Source organism: Haliaeetus albicilla, chromosome 12, assembly GCF_947461875.1.
Source record: "Haliaeetus albicilla chromosome 12, bHalAlb1.1, whole genome shotgun sequence".
Classification (NCBI taxonomy): Eukaryota; Metazoa; Chordata; class Aves; order Accipitriformes; family Accipitridae; genus Haliaeetus; species Haliaeetus albicilla.
In genome coordinates this window covers 14,992,001-15,013,421 of record NC_091494.1, presented here as the reverse complement: position 1 = coordinate 15,013,421, position 21,421 = coordinate 14,992,001, and the positions used below count along the sequence as shown (strand labels likewise).

The 21,421-nt window shown below is 48.1% G+C and overlaps 1 protein-coding gene and 1 long non-coding RNA gene across 6 annotated transcripts in view; one reads left to right on the top strand and one right to left on the bottom strand.

The window, feature by feature from the left end:
• MAPK6 (mitogen-activated protein kinase 6) overlaps positions 1–2,470 on the top strand; it is a 31,558-nt gene extending 29,088 nt beyond the window's left edge. For all 5 annotated transcript variants that reach the window (XM_069798232.1, XM_069798233.1, XM_069798235.1 and 2 more), the window contains one exon: positions 95–2,470. In XM_069798232.1, the coding sequence (XP_069654333.1) occupies positions 95–1,193 (1,099 nt within the window). In that variant the 3' untranslated portion in view covers positions 1,194–2,470. The remainder of the gene's footprint in view (positions 1–94) is intronic.
• Positions 2,277–14,443, bottom strand: LOC138688036 (uncharacterized). The gene is made up of 2 exons (XR_011327078.1): positions 4,778–14,443; positions 2,277–4,025 (listed from the first exon to the last, which is right to left on the bottom strand). It is a non-coding gene; the product is annotated as an uncharacterized lncRNA (long non-coding RNA).
• Between the last annotated feature and the right edge of the window lie 6,978 nt (positions 14,444–21,421).

Below are 21,421 nucleotides of genomic sequence, written 5' to 3'. Positions count from 1 at the left end.
TATTTTGTAAGGGAATTTCTAAACGTAACTGTCTCTGTCTTGGAAGCTAGAAGACTGTTTTTTACCTGCTAACACTTAGGAAATTGTTTTACAGATACCATGAAAGTCAATTTTCAGACCATGACTGGCCTATTCATAATAACTATGAAGCTGATGAAGTTCAGCGTGATCCAAGGGCTCTTTCTGATGTTACTGATGAGGAGGAAGTGCAAGTAGATCCTCGCAAATATTTGGATGGAGATCGTGAAAAGTATCTGGAGGATCCTGCCTTTGACACCCACTTCTCTACTGAGCCTTGCTGGCAGTATTCAGATCACCATGAAAACAAGTATTGTGATCTGGAATGTAGTCACACTTGTAATTACAAAATGAGGTCATCTTCATACCTAGATAATTTAGTTTGGCGAGACAGTGAAGTTAACCATTACTATGAGCCCAAGCTTATTATAGATCTTTCGAACTGGAAGGAACAGAGCAAGGAAAAGTCTGACAAGAAAGGCAAGTCTAAATGTGAAAAGAATGGGTTGGTGAAAGCTCAGATAGCACTTGAGGAAGCATCACAGCAACTCGTTGAAAAAGAAAGGGAGAAGAATCAAGGATTTGACTTTGATTCATTTATAGCAGAAACCATTCAGCTTAGTTTACAACACGAGTCTACTGATGTTGATAAATTAAATGACTTGAATAGCTCAGTGTCTCAAATAGAGTTGAAAGGATTAATATCAAAGTCAGTAAGCAGAGAGAAGCAGGAGAAGGGAATGGCTAATTTGGCACAGTTAGAAGCTCTGTACCAAACTTCGTGGGACAGTCAGTTTGTGAGTAGTGGGGAGGAGTGCTTCCTCATAGACCAGTTTTGTTGCGAAGTAAGGAAAGATGAACAAGTTGAAAAAGAAAATACTTACACCAGTTATTTGGACAAATTTTTTAGTAAGAAAGAAGATGCTGAAATGCTAGAACCTGAGCCAGTAGAAGAGGGGAAGCTTGGGGAGAAGGAAAGAGAAGAGAGCTTTCTCAGTAACAGTGGAGAACTCCTCTTCAACAAGCAGCTTGAGGCTATAGGTATTCCTCAGTTTCACAGCCCTGTTGGTTCGCCACTGAAATCAATACAGGCCACGTTAACGCCTTCTGCCATGAAATCATCTCCCCAAATTCCCCACAAAACGTACAGCAGCATTCTGAAACATCTAAATTAAAACACTCAGCAGACATTTCTTTTATATTCATGAGATGTGTTTGTCTTTTTTTATTACTAGTGTAAGTAATTTTTTTACTTGAATCAGACAGTGTAATTTTAGTATGGATTTCATTAGTTTTCTGTTTACCATTGTTTTTACAATCCAGAATTACTTTCTATACATGAGTTAGTTTTGTTTTTAAACTGGCATGTCGTTTGCACACAAAATTAAAGAATAGAGCAAAATAATGCAAAATGCAGGAGGTAACAAAAAATGCACTAAACCAAGTAAAAAACATTCTCTCAGTAAAACAGTGTCCATGTTTTGCAGAAAAAGAACCTTGCCTTGAAATTTACACAGTGAGACTGTACATAATTGCATGAAAATATCTATTTTTCCCAAAACATTTTTTCATTCATGCGTATTTTAGAGTTTTTCATACTGTACACATTTCTTAGACACATGATACCAGCAGCAACTGAAATGAATGCAGAATTTGGTACGCATGTGTTATCTACCTCAAGGTAACAGCAGTATGTGGCAAAACATTAACCACCCATAGTGCTTCTCATTATGCACTTCTATTTAGCCAGCATTATTGTAGTAGCTATTCTTATTGAAAATCATTCAATATTTATAAATGTTCTGGTATGCATTCTTTATAGTGAAGTGTTAATATGCAGCACTTTTATTTATTTTAGCAAATAAGTATATTTCTGTAATTATAGAAAGTCAACTTAATTTTTTGAGTTACTTTTCAGATAAAAGTTTTTGTTTAGCACTATGGTTTTATTGCCTACATAGCTGGATATGTATTAACATCGGCTTATTCTGAGGCTATCCAATACATTTTTTTATTTTTATTTTTTCGTTTTCATTTCAAGTAAAGCACTCACTGTGTATAGGAATTTGTAATTGGAGGTGCTTGATCTCTACAAAAGAAATTAGGAATTGCTTTATTATCAAATGCTCCTAGAAGTCTTAATTGTGTTCATTTTTAAAAAATTTTGTAATGTTAGTTGTGTGCATGGAAATAATTAAGGTACAACATTACTGTAGGTTAAAGTTCTATATGGTGAGACATTTTGTTTTTACTGTATGTTTTTACTGAATGATTCCTGTCCCACATCCCAACCCCCCTCAAAAGCAAGCATGAATAAAATTAGGTTAAATATAGCATGTAGCATCTCGGTCTTCTGAAAATTTGTTTTACCTTCTGATTTTTTGGAATACTGGATGTATCATTGGCTCCCCTGTTTAAAATGAAAAACAAATAAAAACATGGCCAGCAAAAAGACTGTTGTTTTTTGATGCTTTGTACGCTGAAAGGTAAAGAGCTGCTACTGTAGTGCAGCTGGCTGTACTGTGAAGGCAGGCCTGCTTGCCTGCACTCCCTAATACAAGGTGCTCAAGGAAGCATGAGAAGTTGCCTTACAGTCTACCCTAGAAGTGCTGCTGCTGGGGGTTCAGCGCCCTGGAAGGAGGCTCGAGAAGTACACTTCTGTCCCAGTGCCTACAGCCTGTATTGAAGAAAATCCTCTGTAATGGTATGGCTATGAAAGTGTCAGAGTACAGTAATGTCAGTAACCATTTTTGTTGAAAATATAGTTGACTTCTAGCGTACAGGTGAGCATTACTGGTTTATCAACTTTTTAGACGGAACAGTGTTAAAGTGGAAAAGCTGCTGTGAGCACCTTCATGTTGCTGGCAACCTGGAGTGAAGGTAATCATGCAGGTCTGTCAGCCAAGAGCCTGTCTGGAGCACTTTTACAAGGAAATTTCAGGAGCAGGACCAGGTAACTCCTATGGGATGTTTCAGAATGGGCAGTTCAGGTCTCTGTTGCAGCAAGCCCTAATAACAGTATGTATTTCTCTGCCAGTTCCTCCTGTCAGAACCATTCCTGAGGGAGCTAATTAGCTGTACAATAAAGCTACATCTTTTGGCAAACTCCTACAATTTTTTCCATGATAGTGTCTTAGTTCCTCCAAATTTTTCCATCCCTCCTCCACTGCTCCTCTGGCAGGTAGCACAGCTGCAGCTAGCCTACCACAAGGAGCTGCCCCTTCCTCAATGGCAGAAAATGGTCACTTGGGGAGATGGGACACAGTGTATGTCCTAGGGCATGCTATGTGAATGTTTACATAGCCACATCGATTTGTACGTTAGAGGGCTGTAGGGAGGAGGAAATGGCTGGTTGCCCTCTCTCCTAGGCAAGGGACTGTTTTGAAGTGGTGTGGTAGTTTTTTTTGAGATTGGATGAAAGCGGTGGGAAGAGCTTAGAAACTGGAAACAAAATGCAGCTTAAAAACACATCTTGTGCAAATGAAGTTTTTGGGGGGTTTTGTTTGTTTGGGGTTTTTTTTAAGAACACCAATGAGACTCAACAGTATTTAAGCCTGTAATGGTAGAAAGGGAACACTTTACACTCGGGAAGGGAGAGTCAAGCGTTGAGCCTAAATCCAGCATGGTGCTTCACTGCCTCTGACTTCTAGTTGTGCTGCAGAGGAACACTGTACAGGTACTGCTGGTTGCTTTGGTGAAAACCGCACTCATAACAGGCTTCATCCGCAGATCATCGGGGGGTACAGCTAGGCAGTCTGGCTTAAGTAGAAGTAATTCCTTATGTGGAGATGATTAAAGAAGGTCAAAGGGCTTTGTAAGGACCATGCAAAGTGAAATCTAGCGCTAGAAAGTGAAGATAACTCTTGAGCGTGGTGTTGGATTCTCCCTTGGTAAACCGCAGGAGTCCTGCGTTGGGAGAGCAGCCTGCAGAAGGCGCAGGGTTTCATGGGGTGTTTGCAGCGGGTGGAAGATGGCTTCTGTCCTATGCTCATCAGCAATGGCCATCCCTGAAAGAAAAAAAATAGGACAGTTAGTTACATGTGTAGCCCTTTGGCTGTGACCTAGCAACTGGATTGTCTTTAAAAAATTATGGAAGAGGCTTAAATTATAAACCAGGTAAAGGGACCACTGTTTCATGCCAGGGTGCTTGCCAAGTAAAATGGGACACCCTTACTAAACAAAAAAGCAAATAAGAGATGAAGACGCTAACCATCTTTTAAAAATATCTTTTCTTCTCCATGTGGTCTTTAGTTAAAAGGCAGCATTTTAAAGTATATCTAACAAGAACTTCAGCTGGAAGAGGTGATGTTTACCACTGCTGAACAGACCAGGACAGAGCATTTGACATGTGCTGTCATCACATGAGATCTAATAATTGCAAACTGGCACAATGCTGAACAGTTTGTTCTGATCAGGAGTTCTCAGTCATGGTCAGTTAACTTTCTCACAATTGTATTTAAGTTTAATTCAATGAAGAGTTGCTATATATATATAATCTCAGCTATTTATATAAGACTGCCCACACTGCTGTTAGTGGTGTGATTACTGCATGAGTAGTGCATCTTAGCTAGTCTTTGCCTTGAGCACAGCTGGTCTGCTGGGGCTGTAGGCTGGCTACCAGGTTCTGTAAACCAGCTGGGAACTGGGGCAGCTGGCCAGTCCCTGCTGCTGCATCTTCTCTGCCCCTGGTCAGCAGGATAGCCTGTGTCTGCCGCAATGAGGCCACTGCCTGCAGCTGAATTTATACACCTTGACTTACTTTGTTTTTCCATCACCATGCTATTTGTTTTTCTGTGCTGTAGAAGTTCTTAGAAGCGTGCCTGGTACATACGTTTAAAGCCTTGCTAAATTCTCACTTTGGTCTGGCTTATTGCCTGGAGGCGTTAGTTTACGAACAGGTTTTTAATGCCTTTTTTACAGGGGGGAGCCTTCCTCCTGGAGAGGTTTTCTTCCATATGGAACTAATGTTGCTCTGGAACTATTTTTGCTATTTTTTTCTGTCCCCTTCTAAACTCTGTGATAGTCAGGGGTGGCAAGTTTTTCCACGTGTGGACTTTCATCCTCTACTCTACAGGCATGTATGCTACAAAACAGAATTGTTCTTAGGGTCCTGAGGAATTCAGTGACACACTGTGGTGCAGATTATTTCTGGGTATCGATAGAGGGGAAAAGCATCCTTGAACTAAATCTGGTGTCACAAGTCTGCTTTCATTTATTTATTCTCATGTTGCTTTTCTGTTGCTGAGATTTGGAAATGCTTGTCAAGCCTTTTGTTAGGTTCTACACGTAATTAAAGAGTAAACTGTCCTCGTCCTTCCAAAGATGCAATCCTGAGCAACAGCAGCCCTGAACCAATTTGTTCCTCATTCCTTCAGTTATTTTGGTGCTTACAAAATGCTGCAAATTCTTGGGTTTTGTTCTGCCACTGTTTGCGTCAGACTTGAGCTGAACAACCTGGGAAGTAATGCTGTGGGGTATTTAGTAACAAGCAAATAATCCAGATCACTGCTGGCACCCAGCACTCTTGGGCTTCCATTCCAGCGTCTCTATATTTAAAATGGTTATCTGCTTACTCCGAGTGCTATCTGAGAACTCCTTAAAATATTGACTGTTGAAAAGTTCAATGGCTTCTTTCGACTGAGAATTAGCATCGCTGATAAGGTGATTTGCATGCACCAGACCATGTGCGGAGGGAGCTCTGCCCTGGTAGCCCGTGTGGACGTGGTGATAGCCAGGTACGGCCGCGCTCTGCAAATAGCTGTGTCAATAGCTGGCAGCAGTCACATCATGTCATTGGCTTTCCTCTGGCATCTGTTGCATCCTGACTGCAAAGCAGCCCTTCCTTCTATAGTGAACTCTGATAATAAAATTCCTCTTGTAATCTTTGTGCTGGTCTACTGCAGCCAAAATTACTTTTAACCTTTATGTCACCCAGCCTGGATGTTATGTGTGGTATGAAATACGAAAGCGTGCTTTTTTGCAGTTGGGTGTGGGACAGCGAACTTACGACTTGTCCGGCTTCGGAGCCAGCGATACCATTACCTTTCACAACCCACTCACCGTTCCCACCTTCGGTTCCCTTGTTGATAAAATAAAGGTGCCGGGCTGTGATTACCGGCAGGACCGCAGGCGGTGTGGCAGGGCTCCCACTCTGGCTAGCGCACCCTGTGCTGCCACGGGGGCAGGGGTCCCTTGCTGTCCCCTGGGATGGAGGGACGCTGAGTAAGAGCACGGCTACATGGAAGGCGACCTGGGGAAGGACTTCTGCATCAGTGCGGGACTGGGGTTAACCTACCCTTACTGATAATACACTCGATCAGTGTTTCTAGGGTGCAGAGTCATTACTAAATTGGTGGCTGATGGTTTGTTGGGGTTTTTCTTCAGCTTTAGCATTTGTTTCCTAGTTGATAGAAGGCTTGGTCCTAATTCAGTATAGTTCTACATTACTTGTGTCTTCGCTTACACATTTGATTTTTCCAAATTTCCCGTAACTTCTGGTTTAGGCTTATTATATTCTTCTAGTAATCATTTGTGGCCGAGTACAGCCCAAGGCATGTGGGTGATCTCCTGCCTGCTTGGTTAAAGACTACTGCCCACTCAGAATAGATGTGAGGCCTAATAAAATACAGGCTTTCCTTTAGAGCTGAATTTTGCCGTGTTCCTCAAGCCATACCCCAAGGCTCTGGTGCTGTGCAGTGGGGAAGCTTCTTTGCCCCATTAATCCCACCATGGCTGGTGCAAGGTAAGTATAAACCTAGTCATTTTTCTGTGTCATCATCTCTGCAGCGTCTTCCCAAGAAGGTGTCTCCACACCAGAAGTATAGCCAGGGTGCAGTTTCTGCTTTACAAGATGGTTGATCCTTAGTCACACTTTCACTCTGCAGCTCAGGCTTCAGCTGTGGATGCTACAAACCCAGACTCTAGCAATAAAAGGACATTTTCTTATTCTCATTGTTGGGGATGCCGTTCAGAGTGGATTTGAGCTTAAATCCTCAGTGCTAGAGGCTGTAGAGAAACAACGTCTCCATTTAATGTCTTTCTTGAATTTTATCATTTTTAATCATTTAAAGCGATAGACCTGAATAACAGATTTATTCTGACTTCTGTGTTTGTTTGGATATAGATTTAATCAGTACAGCTCTTGAAATAGCTGGATAACTAGCAGAGACATTTTTAAAGCCTATGATTAAGAAAAGCTGATAGGTTTGGTTTTTATTTTGTGTTATGTCTGCCTCAGATTTTTTTTCTGCTAATGCTACAGTCTCTTAGCAAGTTTGATGTTGACATGTACTGAAGGATTAAGTTACTTCTACATGCTAAATTATCTTTTGAACCCTCACACATTTCACTGATTTTTCCATGATTCTTTATATTCTTTTTACTTGCTTTAAGCAGAGAGACCCTCAATTGTTTGAATCTCTCAATTTTACATCACACCTAGCCCTGTGAAGCAGCAAGGTGCCAGTCTATACAGCTATTGAAGTGCAGAGCAGACGGGAACGTCTTTGGGTACTGCTGGCACTTACATCCGTATTTCTATTGACCTTGCTAACTGCATCACCTAGAGTACAGCATCGATTTCCAGCGAGACGAGGTATAAAGCCTCACCGTGACTGGCTTAGGGACCTGTACAGGGCAAGGAGATTCATCATCCAGAACAGAGGAAATCTAAGAGTAAAGCAAAACCTGCAAGCCTAGGTGGAGCCATGGCAAGCTGGGCAGCCACTGAGCCACTGAGCTGCCAAAAATTCACCGCTAGCTAAGAAGAACATGAAGGAGTCTGGCTGTCCATACCTGTGTGTCTCTGGGATAGTTAATCAGTACCTTGCATCATTTCTCTTGTCCTGACAAAAGCATAATTATGTCAGCAATGAAGCACGTTTTCTGGTTCTTCAGCCATCGTGGAGCAAAATGTGGAAGCACAGAGCTGCTCGAGCAATTTAGTGGCTGAGTGAGTTCAAAATGACTTGATGTGAAGCAGGCGGTCGGCCGCGGTGGGGGTTTGGGGCCAGCAGCAGGTACCAGCGCCGGCAGCGGAGAGGAGCCAGGCGCGATCAGGGGAGAGTCCGGCTCATCTTCCAAAATGCTGGCGCAGCCTGGGGAGGAGATTTCCGCCCTGCCTGCCAGGAATTACAGTCTGCGTTGGCATGGGCAGGAGGAAAAATATGATGGGAAACAGGGAGATTAAAATAACCCGGTGAAAACAGGATGTTGGAAAGCTGGTAACGGAGCGGGGCTGCAGGGCTGGCTGGCTGTGGAAGGCTGCCGGGGGCAGGGAGGCTTTCACACGGGGTTTGTCTGGGGGAAAACACCCAGTTCTTGCATGTTTGTAGGCCCACACCAAACCCCCGAGGCAGAGGCAGCACGGCTATGCTGGCAGCGGGCTGGCGCCTTGTGTTCTCCGAAATATGACTGATTATGGCTATTAAGACAAACGTGTTCATTCACCTTCTCTCAACACCTGCCTGCTCTCTTTTCCATTGGATGAAGGTCATAAACCATTCCCTACAACACATCAGCCTGGCATCGTATTTATTTAACTGATATGACCTCACAGGCGCTGCCAAGCAGCAAAATGAAGCTCTATTTCACAGCTCGGCTGTCACTAGGGAGCTGTATTTTTCTCAGCTGATCGCAGCCTGCTCTCCGAGCTGTGATCCATGGCTTCCGTCCAGCCTAAGACAAAATAAAAACCACAGGGTTTTTCTCTTTCTAACTGGCTCTTCCTTTCAGGGGCTGACACCTACAGTTACCGGTGTACATTTACAGGAGGGGTAGCTGGTCCCTGCAGACGGGGGAGCTGGTTCCCGTCGCCCGTAGCCAGTTTGTGAGCTGTCCGAGTTTTTTGGTGCAGCTGGCGATGGGCTGCTGACCGGTGCTCCGCCAGCTCATCAAATCCCTCACGCACCCATCGCTGAGGCATTTCTGCTCCTTTGCGAGTGGGGAGAGCTTGGGTGCCAGAGGCTGGTTTCAGCCTGGGAGAACGGGGCAGGCTCATGAGAAGGCTTTACGTCGCGAAGTCTCAGTCTCCAGCACGTGGAGACCGTGCTCAGAAGCAAGCATGAACTCGGCCTTAACCCCATAATTTATGAGTTCATTGAGCCATTAGAAAATGCTTACTTAAAATCTCTGAGGCTAAGCCAAACTGCTTTATTCTTTAAGATAAAACAAAAATTGCCATCTTCCATGAGTCCAAACTGCTATCCGGTTATTTGCCTTCCATGGTCAAATTGAATTTGCTATATACATTGCAAGTCACCAGTGTTTGTCAATACAATGCAGACTCAGATGGATGCAAAACAGTCCTTGGGTGAGGACCGTGTCATCAGTTTTATTCAGCTGGGCTGGTTAACACAGAGTGATTCATCTCGATCATCTGGGCTTCTCCCAGTTAGGTGCCACAACCAGTGCTCTGCAGCCTTTCAGCAGAGGAAGGAAAGCTCAGGCAACGGTGGGGTCCCCCAGGCTCTGCCCAGCACCGTGCAGGTCCCGCAGCAGTGAAGCTGGGCTCCCCTGGGCTTCCCAGGTGGATCTGCAGGTTACTTTTCTCAGCAGCATTGTGGATGACCTGGGTCCTTAGGCTGCCAGCATGGCTAGTATTTCCGATGGCCTCGGTTTCTCTTCTTCCACGTTCAAAAAATGAGACGGATTTGCCTTCCGGGTCCATAAAATAGTTGAAATGCTATGCTCATCCGTGAACATCACAGATGTTCACTACACCACTTGACTTTTGCGACAGGTGAGAAATAATAGAAGGTGATGGACTGCTTAAAGTGAAATAATCAGCTGGAGTTAGCGGCCTGCCTGCCCCAGGAGCTCAGGCAGTTCCCGGAGCAGGGGGGTGCCCAGCTCCTTTAACAAACAGCCCCAGTAAAATTTTGTCCAAGCAGAAATGAAAGATAAGTTTTTCAGCTAAACTTCTTCGCTGTTGCAGGCTTTGACATCAATTTTAGCATCTGCGGGCAGTGTCGCAGGAGAGCTGGCTTCAAACCCGCAGAGCTGGAGCTGGGGAGCCCCCTGCACGCTGGGGGGTGGGGGGGGGGCACCCCCGTGGCAGCCCAGAAAACAGTTCAAGTTCATGTTAGTTTTAAATATTTGGCTCTAGAAATCTCTCCAGGCACCACTTTAATCCAATTTACAGCGTCTGGCTAAAGTGAAGTATGAGAAGAATTTGCTTAAGCTAATTGAGGGGCGATGTGCAGCGGTGGGGAGCTGGGCAAGCAGGCAGGGCAGCTGCCTGGCACCGGGCCCCCGGCCCCTGGGGGGGTCGGGCAGCCCAGCGGTGGGAAACCTCCGGCTGCCCCCACGCCGCCACCGAGGACAGTGGCAGCAGGTCAGCGGCAGACCACCTCGGCCCTTCCCCACCTTCTCCTTAAAATACTCGCGAAGCTGCTGTAAAAATCAAGCTGGAGACCCCTCTGCTCGTGCCCTTGGGTAATTTGCCAGCGGGGCACGTTTCCTCCAGGTGTCGGGGCACCCGGTTGCCGTCTCGCTGCCACGCGCCTCCCCAGCCCTGTCGCCCGCCCAAAAATTTGAGCTCACAGAAATTTGGGAATGAGATCAGTTTCGAAGAGTTTAAGCCGCCTTCGCTTCCTGGTGAGGGAAAGAAAGCCCCAGCAGGTTTTGCGGCATGCTCAAATGTTAGTTGCTTTACTCCTGCACCCCTAAGAAATTTGTGTGTTGTCTTTTCCACTTTATAGCAGGGAAAATGGAAGATGGAGCGGTTAAGGCTCGCCCTGCTGGAGCAGGGTGCTGGCTGGGGTGGGACAAACTGGGCTCCACCAGATGCTGGAGTTTGAGTCACCTTGCGAGAAGCCTTCGGGTAAGGAGAAAAAGTCATTTACAGTTTTAGCTCTTACTTTGTCCCTGAAATCTATGCAATGTCCTGGCCATTTATAGAAACTAATGAACCATGTCATCTGAATATGGAGCAGCTGCAGGGAGAATTGGAGTGGTGATGGTGATTAAAGGTAGCGTCCAGATGAGAAAGCAGCGGGAGAGCTCAGCGCTGCTCCTTTCGGAGAGCAAAGTGCGCCGGTGCCGGGGAGCGGTGGCATTTGGTAGAGGTAGCACATCCCGCCTGGAGACAAGGCTCTGGCCGTGCCACCTTGGAAAGGCGAGTAAGGATGCTGGGCTGTGCTGGGGTTCGCTGGCTGGCCTTGGCGGCGGCACAGGAGCAAGGCTGGCCGGGACGCACGCTGCGAGGCTGGGGCAGCACCCGGCCTCGGGGTGGACGGTGACCGCGGTGTGCGCCGTGCCCAGCTGCAGCGGTGATGCCAGCGGGCACGGCGGTGACCACATCTCTGCCCGGGCTCTCGGAGCTGCTCTGCTTCGTCAGGAGTCCTGCGGGAAACCCCACCGGCCCCTCGTCCCCCAGGCTCTTACCGTCACGTGGCCCAACGACGCAGCGCGGTGCAGTCTTACCCCAACCCTGGAGTAAAGCAGTTTGTTCTGGCGTATGATGGGAAACAAACCTTTTCATGGCCGTGGCAGAGCGGCGTGAGCTGGCCTTAGGGCCGACTTCTGCAGTCACATGGCCGTGTATCCAGAGTGGTTCAGCTGCCTCCGGTGCAGTTTTACATGTATTTTATGGCCGCTGTCACCGTCTTTCCTGCCTTCCCCTCAGGAAAGGGCTTGGGGAATAATTAATTCATTAGAAAATATTGTTGTGTGAATGCAGAGGTAAGTCATTTTATATTGCTAAATAGTTGGTTCCAATTAATGCTTTTTTTTAATTTCTGAGAACGACGCCGCAGTCACTCAGGTGATGTCAGGATTGTTCCCGCGCGCTGTACCAGCCCGGACTTCAGGAGGTTGGCCGGGCAGCGCTGAGCTGCCGTCTCTGCCGTGTTGGCAAGACATCCGGAGCGTTACAAATGAAAATTTCCAAACTTGAAGGCAGCACTGGGGGAGAGGAAAATTTCCCTCCAACGAAGCATTCTGCTATTGTCAGGGCAGTGTGGAGTGAAAGCAAAAAGGATTCCAAGACCAGCTTTCGGCTGCCTGTTGAGGCTCTGATTATAAAACGCCGCCTGAATGCACCATGCCTGAACCAACCCCTCCCCCTGCCCAAACCTTAAGCCAAAGGATTTAAACAAGCTCTTATGTAATACGGTTTTAGTGTTTCCAGTAGAAATAGGTGTTCTAAATATAAATGATTTGCAGATAAAATAGGCTTATATAAAATGCTTTTACATTTATATAACCCTATATTGGCATTGCACCCGACACCTCCATCGGCCACGAGCCCGGCGGCCGGGCGAGCGTGCCCGCTGCCAGCCGTGCCCGCTGCTGGCCGTGCCCGCTGCGGGTGCCTGCCTGCCAGGGCACGGGCTCGGGACTGCCCTGGCCTCTGCGGTCACAGGGCGATCCCCGTCCCGTCCCCAGGCGAGCAGCCAGTGCCCCTCCGGGGACGGTGCCTGCTGGAAGAGAGGTACTTGGGCTGGTACTTCTCCTGTTTAACTCCCTTCCTTCTCCCTGCCAGGGGTTTCGCTCGCAGCAGCGATCGCAGGATGCTCCCGTGGTGGTCCCGTTAGCGGCGGCCCCCGGGGCGATGGGGGCACCCCCAGTTTGTAGCAGCAGTGCCGTGGTAGCGGTGATCGTCCGGACTCAGCAGCTGGACGCTGCAGGTACTGTCCCTTGGGGCCAGCTGCTTTGGTCCTTTAGGCGAAGAAAGTTGTTTTGAACATCGAGAGCTGGAATTCTTCTCCATCCCGACGTGCACGCAGGGATGGGCGTGTGTATATGTATGTACGTATTTATACATACATATGACACAGTAAAAGAGCTGACCGCCTTCGGCTCAGGGTTTGCAGCGTGGCCTCAGGCTGTGGGTTCTCCCCGAGCCGTGGCCACAAGCCCAGTCAGCAGCCAGGCGCAGCTTGCCGTCACAGCGAGGCCATCTCAACACTTCAGGCTCTTAAGCTAAATATCTCCTTCACCACAGAGCGTGCCATCAAAGGGTGAGCCCTTGTTTGCGACGCCTCTTTCTCCAAGGCCAGCTTCATCAAGATTGTAGTTGATCAAAGCCGCTGTGCTTCTCGTCCGGCTCAGTAGTGCACCAAGACCCGTGACAGCAGCCACTAGTAAGGCTAGGAACAATTAGCTTGGAAATAGAGTCTTCTGAGCAGAAAACAATGGTTGCTACGTTACAACCTTTATGTATGGGAAAGATACTTAGCCAAATCTTGCACAACAGCCTTCAGTGCATCACACCAACCGTTTGCTCTTAGGGGAAGGACTGATTACTAAGTTTTTTTAGTTACCAACTTGTGTACAACACATACATAGAATTATACACAAATGTATAGACATATGAATAGATATGCATATCTTGTTTATACACACATATGTATTATCATACGTATGAGAAACAGGAATGCATTTTTCAGCTATGGTGTATTTTTACAACAGACCAATATGATTTATAGCTCTTTGCCATTAACATTTCCATTCAAATAATGCCTTATTTATGCCCATACCAGAGAAGCTCTTTTGACAACGTGGGAAGATGCTTTTTATTGTGAAGCCAGAACTGTCAGCAGCCTCTATTATTTCTGGTGGGACTGTCAGTTCTCCAAGTAACATGACTTCATTTTTAATCCAGGTCTGTTGGAAGACACTTGATCTGTCCTGCTTTTGTCTGCCACAGAAGGCAAACTTGCCATAAAGAAATGGTATGTGTGACCTTCAAAAATGACTGTCGCCCTTTCTGTCTTGGTCTGTGCTCTATTTGTCATAAAAGCCTGTTTCTGTGGTGCATTACGGGGGAAATGAGCCATTCATCTTTGTCTGCTTCTGCTGGGGGAGTCACTCCCTGCAGACACGTGGAGAGCGCTGGGTCAAGCAGCACTTGGGCATCTTCTAGAGCTGGACCTGCAGCAATTCATCAGTCGCTTTCTTTTTGGAAATCAATAGTCGTCTGTAGTACAAGCGCTTCTGGCCCCTGAAAGTTATTAAATCAAGTCATGCACAGATTAAAGGCAAAAAAACAAACCAAAAATAGACCTACAAAGTGGTCACAGAGTGTTTTATGCCTCCCAGCACTGAGACCACCGTAGCAGCCCTGCCGTGGAGGCTGCGCTCGAGCCTCAAGTGTACCTTCAGGTGCAGCAATGTAGCTGGGGTGCAGCAGCTTTTTATATTTAAATTAAAGGCTGTCATAAGTACACAGAAGGCTTTTGGGAGCTTAAATAGGAGGTGTCTATGTAAGGTATGGTTGTGTGAAAAACAGCATAGCAGTGTGAACTCTGGAGGTCACCTTTTGCTCAGGACACTGACAACATGGCCATATCGATGCAGCATTTCAGAGCAGGCCTGCTGCCGTGGCAGGTCCTTCTCCTCTCCTCTCCTCTCCTCTCCTCTCCTCTCCTCTCCTCTCCTCTCCTCTCCTCTCCTCTCCTCTCCTCTCCTCTCCTCTCCTCTCCTCTCCTTTCCTCTCCTCTCTTCTCCTCTCCTTTCCTCTCCTCGGAGGAGGTACAATGTGTTTTGCAGCTTCCAGGGGGGTCCACAGACCTTTGTAGTCAAACCACCTTGACACAATATACTTAAGCTCAGATTTTACTTTACCCTTTCATCAGTTTTTGTCTCTGTGGTTTGAGTTTCACAGCCTGCCACTGGCTTTTGGGCATTTACCTCCCCGTATGAACTGTCACTGCTGGTGTCCCTGGGGCAGTGGGCTGAAGAGCGTAGCATAGCATAGCCCTTTAAAGAAGGGTCTTTAAAGCAAAGCTGAGCCGCTGCCCAGCTGCCTGCAGCAGCACGAGGATGCAATCCACTGGTGAAACTGGCCAGTCTAATTCTAGTCCTCCGTGGGACAGCTTCACGTGCATCCTTAGCTTACAGAAAGAGGCTTAGCACGCCTTATTCTTCCTGAGAGGGCTATCGATGGGGTTGGGGCTATGCTTTCTGCGAGGGGTGGGTGCCCTAACCTTTCCCTCGATGGCCCAGCGCAGGGTGAGCCGGCAGTGTCCCGGGAACGGGGGGGTGTGACAGCGAGCGGGGGACACACGGCACACGGTGGAGCCGGGACACGCTGGTGGCACCAGCTCAGCATGGGAGGGCAAGACCTCCTGTACCCCTCCAGAACGAAACCTCTCCTTGCCAGCACGGCTGCCTGGGGGCAGCCAAGAAACACCTATGGTCTCCGTGGCAGTTTGCTGTGGGGAGCTCAGCAAATTGTCTCTTTCCTCCCACTTTCCCCCGGTTTAGCACACAGACAGGTCGGAGGCTGCTGGAGCAGGCGAAGCCACGGGCTGTCAGGAATGTGGTGCTGAGCACGTGGAGTTTGTTCCTTCATGAAGGAGAAGATAAACCACAGCAGCATAAACCACTGCTATCATAATGGAATTGGAACCTCCTTCAAGTTATAATACCTCTGTATTAGTATTGAAAAATTCCCAGGGCAACCAAGGTAGAGAGTTACCATGGGAGAAATAAATACACTCCAGTGTATAATCAGGGCCACAGAGAAACCTTCTCTTCCCCCCCAAATGCCAGATAATACGCCAAAAGCAAGCCAGGAGCAAAACTGAGTTTGCTCTTCGTACAGTGACGTGCTGGCTCCCAGGTAAGGCGGCAAAGCATGAAGAAATAATGACCCTTGGTCTAAATGCTTGGTGCTGTCATTGCTGTTTAAACCAAGGGCTCTGCCAGTTCCCACATGCCGCGGCAGTCAGTAAGGTAGAGCAACCCTTCTGCCAAACGTGCTAGGGCTGAAGAACATGATAAAAAACCCCACAGCTGCAGAGCAGGCTGCAAACCAGGTACATCCCCTGAGGCTCCTTAGGGATGGTTTGATCTCAACAACAAAAAAAGTTATATTACATACATAATATATAACATTATATATACATGTATATTATAGCATTATACAAAACATAACTTTATATTATATATACACATACATATATATGTATATGTAAATGTTATAGATGTATAACATGCACATACACATATCTGTATATAGATGTGTTGTATATGTGTATATATACATACATATAATGTCTATATATACATATATGTGTATGTCTATAAAATATATAAGGTGTCTATATACATGTATGTGTATATGTGTGTATATACCTATACGCATACATATACATACATACAGACAACAGAGGGAAGTTGACCTTGTGCAGAGCCCTGGCAGTCTGTAAGCAGGTGACCCAGGCAGTGGCACAAGGCTCTTGTATGCCAGTGCTTGTTCTTTTCGGAGTTCAGTGGTAATGCTTAACCCAGGCGCCTTGCAATGGAAAGTGAGTCCCAGTACCTTGATGCAACACAAACCTGCATTTGCATTAATGACACTTTTCTCCCCCACTCCTGTGAACGCAGACGGTCGCCGCTGTGTTTTCAGCACCGTGCTTGGGTGACACGCTGCAGAGCCCCACGGGGTGGTAGTGACTGTGTTTGCCCTGCCGAATCAAGGGAATACAGTGTACTTCCCACTTTATGGCCTTGACTGTTCGGTGCCCCAGTATGCAGCAGTACCTAGCCGGTCACTCTTCCAGAGGTAGCTGTCACTTTGGCACTTTTAAAATAAAGTAGAAAGGCAGCCTGAGTGTTGTGCTCGCAAACACGTGGCAAGCTGTTTCCCTACTGAGCTTTGTGCTTACAATTCATTAAGGAAACTAAATTTCGGTTACAGTGATTGGCCCACAAACTAAGCCATCACTAAAAAACCCACCCCTTTCCCCTTAGACTGTTTTGCTGTATTTCTGAAGAAGATGGTTATTAATGTGCCACTTTTTATTTTTCCAGTAAGTATGCAAAAATAAATGCTAAGAAAACTGCTAGAAGAATTTTGCTTATTTTTCCCGGTTTGAAGCTGGGTGACAGGGCACATGCCATGAAGATGTACATAAGACTATAAGCCGTGCTCATTAAGACTTAAGCCAACTTCAGCAGCAGCTCCTGGCAGCAGCCCTTGGCAAGCTTCGGTCCGTGTGGGTCGGCGCCATTTCTTCGGACATCTCGGAGACCCTGCTAGAGGCCTTCCCTTGGGCACTGCGCGAGCGCTGCTGGGTGACAGCTCGGGTTACCACGCTTTTCCTACTGTGCTGTATTAGCTTATTTTTAATGCTGTGCTCCTTCCCAGCCATCTTGCTATTCCATACCCCTGAACTTAAAAACAAAACGGTACCTATGATGTGCTGCAGAAAGGCAGGGTGCTGGAGGGAGCGTGGTGTGCTGCAGCAGCTGTAGGGCTGGTTTGAGGGCCTGCATCGAGTGCGCATGAAACCAAGACAGGGCAAAAACTCTGCCCAGCTGGAGTCAGAAAGCTGCTGTCCTACCCCTGCACGCATCTAGTGTCATCAGAGCTGCGCTGCCCGGGTCAGAGGGGTTTGTCTGAACGGCGCAGGAAAGTAACCCCCTTCCCACCGCAGCAGGGACCCCGGTGCGCGGAGGGGAAGGCATGCCTGTGCCCTGCCTGCACTGCCCGTGCCCCGGCTGGAGCTCACCAGGCACTCGTGCTGCCCGCGTCGGGGGTCCAGCTGGAGCTGCCGCTCTTCCGTCTCCTTGCGTGGGGCTCCCCAGGCGCGGGCTGACTCAGTGAGTGGTGGGGACTGCAAGGGGCAGAGGAGAAACTGAGCCAGAACCCAACCGTGAGCCCGGAGCCCGGGGGAGCATCACACCCCTGCAGCGTGGACCAAGGCAGGGACCTCCTTCCCCATTTCAGCTACGTTTTCAATGGGGAAAGCCTGTACCCCCAGGTACTGCATTGCCTTTTCTAGCAAAGGTCTCTTGCGGTCTCTACACACATAGTATGAAGTTGTCAAATGCCCAGCACATTTCCCACCTTTCTGTTACTTTCCCACGGAGTTAACCTGTGGGTGCTGGTCTCTCCACCCACACCCGCACATATATGTATATAGACACGTTCCACAGATATAGGTATATGTGGGTACATACATACATATTAATGTTTATATGTATGTAAAAATATATGCATCTAAATATATAACATGTATACATACACATATATGCATTTATGTGTATGTGTACAAAAAAATAGAGGGAGAGACTTTGCAGTACTTGCAGCCAGGTAGGAAGCACCTGGAGAGGTGGTGACTAAACTCTGGGTTTAATGTCTAAAACTGCAGATGGAAAAAAGAAGTCATTTTACTGGCAAAAATATTCAGGTGCATACTTTTGCAGGCACAAACCAAGCAGCTGCTTGGTGGCCAGGTAGCCAGAGGACTGTGTGTTGCTCTGGAGGGTGCTACTGAATTCACGCTCATGGAAAGCCGACAGCCACATTTCTGAACTAGATAGACATCTCGGCGGAGAGGAAGGCAAAGGCAGCTGAAAACAGAGCTGACCCTTGTTAAGGGAGTAGATCCTATCTCTTTTTGCAAGAGGAGTGACATGCATACTTCTGTTAAAGTAACAGCATAAAGCACCAAGAACAACCACCGAAAACATGCCAGCCTGCTCAGGCAATGTGGGGCAATTTTAGGAGATGAAAGACGAAAGATGAAACGGAGCTACGCCCTTGTGCTTTGTATATGGTGTGGTGAGAGGCTGGCCACCACAGTCCTGTGCTCTGCAGGCTGGCTGGCAGCCTGCTGCTTCCCCGGGCACTGGCCAGGCTCCGCTGCAGTCCCAGCATCCCCAACTCGGGAGCGAAGCATGCCGGAGATGTTGCCTTGATTTGCAGACGAGATGGTCTCTTGCTCACCAAAGAGCACTGCTTGCCCTTGAGCAGCTCAACTTGCATTTCCATCAGCAGGCAGCAGTCTCAGCCTGCTCCTAACAGAGCACCTAAGGTGCAGGACTCCAGCCTTACCCACTGATCTGAGTTTGCAGAGTAGCAGCAATATAAACAGGCAAAAAATGACACCAGCAACAACCTCAGCCCGCGCTTGACTCCGGCTGCTTTGGTAGGTTCTCCTGAATGACAAGGAGATGAGGGCTCCACTCCGCCTGGAGCAGACCCCTCACTGACTCCCGGGAGCATCAGCACTAGCAGGGCTCCAAGGGTTCAGCCCTTTACCAGCTTCGCCCCGGGGGGCATCTGGGGCTCGACCTCTAACCACCACAGCAGGAGCTGGTGTTACAGACAGGGCCTCCTTCGCTACGACCTTCACCTCCCGTTCTTTGAGGCTATACCGAAGGAATTTAGATTTAAATTAATCCTTTGGCACCATCAGGTTCAGGACTTCCACCCTGAAGACTAATGAGCTGCATTAAGATTAAATCCCATCAAGGAGAATACCAATGTCTTTGCTCCTCAGTGCTCGTTCAGATCCTGCCGAAACCGCTGTTGCAGTGCCGTGGGTCGCACCGTTCAGGCTCAAGGGGCTCATTGCCACTGAGCAGCCCGATGGAGCTGGACCCACGCTGAGCAAGAGGGAGGGCTAGATGGCCTCAGGAGGCATCGTCCAACCTAAGTTTCCCTGTGGTTCTGATACCGAAAGCCATCTCATGGAAATAAAAACAAACGGAAAAGCAAACTGCCCACAACAGGTGGAGATTCTGTCTTCTGTTGTTGGGTTTGTGTATACCATGGTCACAAACAGCACTTTCTTCTGTACCTGTCTTATCAGGAATAAAAGCGACAGAGAAGATGGACAAGAAAAGAGTCATTTTCTAGTAAAGTCTTTGGCATAAATGAAGAACTGTGACTTGCAGGGCTTTTACTTGGACTCTCGTCTCGCTGGCTGAAGTCCACAGGAGCAGGAAGCCCGGCCACACTCACCGCAGACCACACGGCCAGAAGCACCCAAAATTCATGGCCACTTTTGAAATAGCAACTGCATGAAAGCAGCTTTAAAAAGAAATGGAGGCGCAAACCTACACGATGCTCGGGCATCACACAGCTGAACCAAAACCCTCCACCCGCCTCTTGAACTTTGGGAAGACTGTCTCGGGATTTGGGCGCAGATTTGTGCCTGAACTTTGTGCCTCTCAGCCATCTCAAACATGCAGTTTAAACTCTTCAGTAATCTCTGATCTTTCAGGGTTAATGATCAGACGCAACTTTGAAGCCACTGAACTTGTGAACCAGGATGTGTTGGGAAAGGTCGAGGCATGTAAAGATTAGCACTTTCTCAGGAGGAGAGTGTTAGCTGAAGCGACGGGGAGGGTTTGCAGTTGGCAGGGATTTTGCTAACCGGGGGTGATGCCATGGCCCTGGACACCCGCGGCAGCCCCTGTGCTTCAAGGAGCTCAAGCAGCTTTTCCCCCTTTGGTCTCTTCATGCTCGTACAATGCTGTGCAATCAGCAGTCGGCATAAATCCATGGCTGCTGCATTGTGTTGTATAGGGTTGGGGTTTTTTTTTTCAGTTTGAATGAGATCAAACCAAATCATTTATTACAATTTTTCTGCAAAGCTCCGCTCTCGTCACCCTGCAGCTACTCACCCAAACCAACCTAACCCCTCACCTTGCGAACCATTCGGACACAGGTGGAGGGTACCCTGCCTCGGCTGGCCAGAACTCAAGCCTGGGAGGAGGCAAGCAAGGGGCAGCAGCTCTGCAAGCCCCGCTGGGGGCTGTGTGGCCATGCCCGTACCCACCCCACCACGCTGCTCCAGCCTAATGCCGCTCCGCACCAGCCTGCTGCCACGGCGTGCGGGTCCCGGTCCAAGCCGGGACAACCCCTGCTTTACCTCGGATTCTTTTGCCCCTCGCTGCTCCCAGGCACAGCAGATATTTCCCAAATGACTTCAATTTTACAAGCTATTACGACCTTATCTGGTAGGAAAACATAAGCAGAGCAACTCTAATGGGATGCAAGACGTGTTTGTGTGAAAACTCGTTTCTGAAAGAGAGAAATTTGAAAACGGTGTACTTCTCCAGAAGGGTTTTTTTTTCTTCTTCCCATTTCTCCACAACATATTTGAAAGCTGAATCACGTAAGATTTTTAAGCATTAACCTTTTCAAAGCCATACTTGACCTGGCATCATGCCCACCCTGTCACCTCCTCAGCAAATCTAGATTTCACCATGGGGTGACCTAAATAAGAGGGGTAGTATCCCTAGGGTTGAGAACACACGTGCATAGACTGAGACTGCCGGATTAAACATCCCCATCTTCTCCCTGTTCTCCCCGGGCCTCTCCTGCAGCCGCCCCGACGCCAGGGTCACCTTCGGCCAGGCTTCCGTGGCCAAAGGAAGGGCGCCTCTTCCTTCAGCCTGGCCGCGGCTGCCCGGGCGCTTCTGCTGGGGGAGGAAGCCCCAGCTCGAAGGCTGGGGGAAGGCAAGAGCTTCCTCCCGTGGAAGAGAAGGGAAAGCCGCAGCCCTCCGGCCGGCGGCAGCCGCCGCTCCGGCAGAGGTTGTGCCGGCCGACAGTGACACCCCCCGGGCGAGAGCGAAATGGCCGCCCCGGCAGCCCCGCTCCCACCCGGCGCTCCCCAGCGGCCGCGGCTGCGGGGGGCACGGACACACCTGCAGCCTG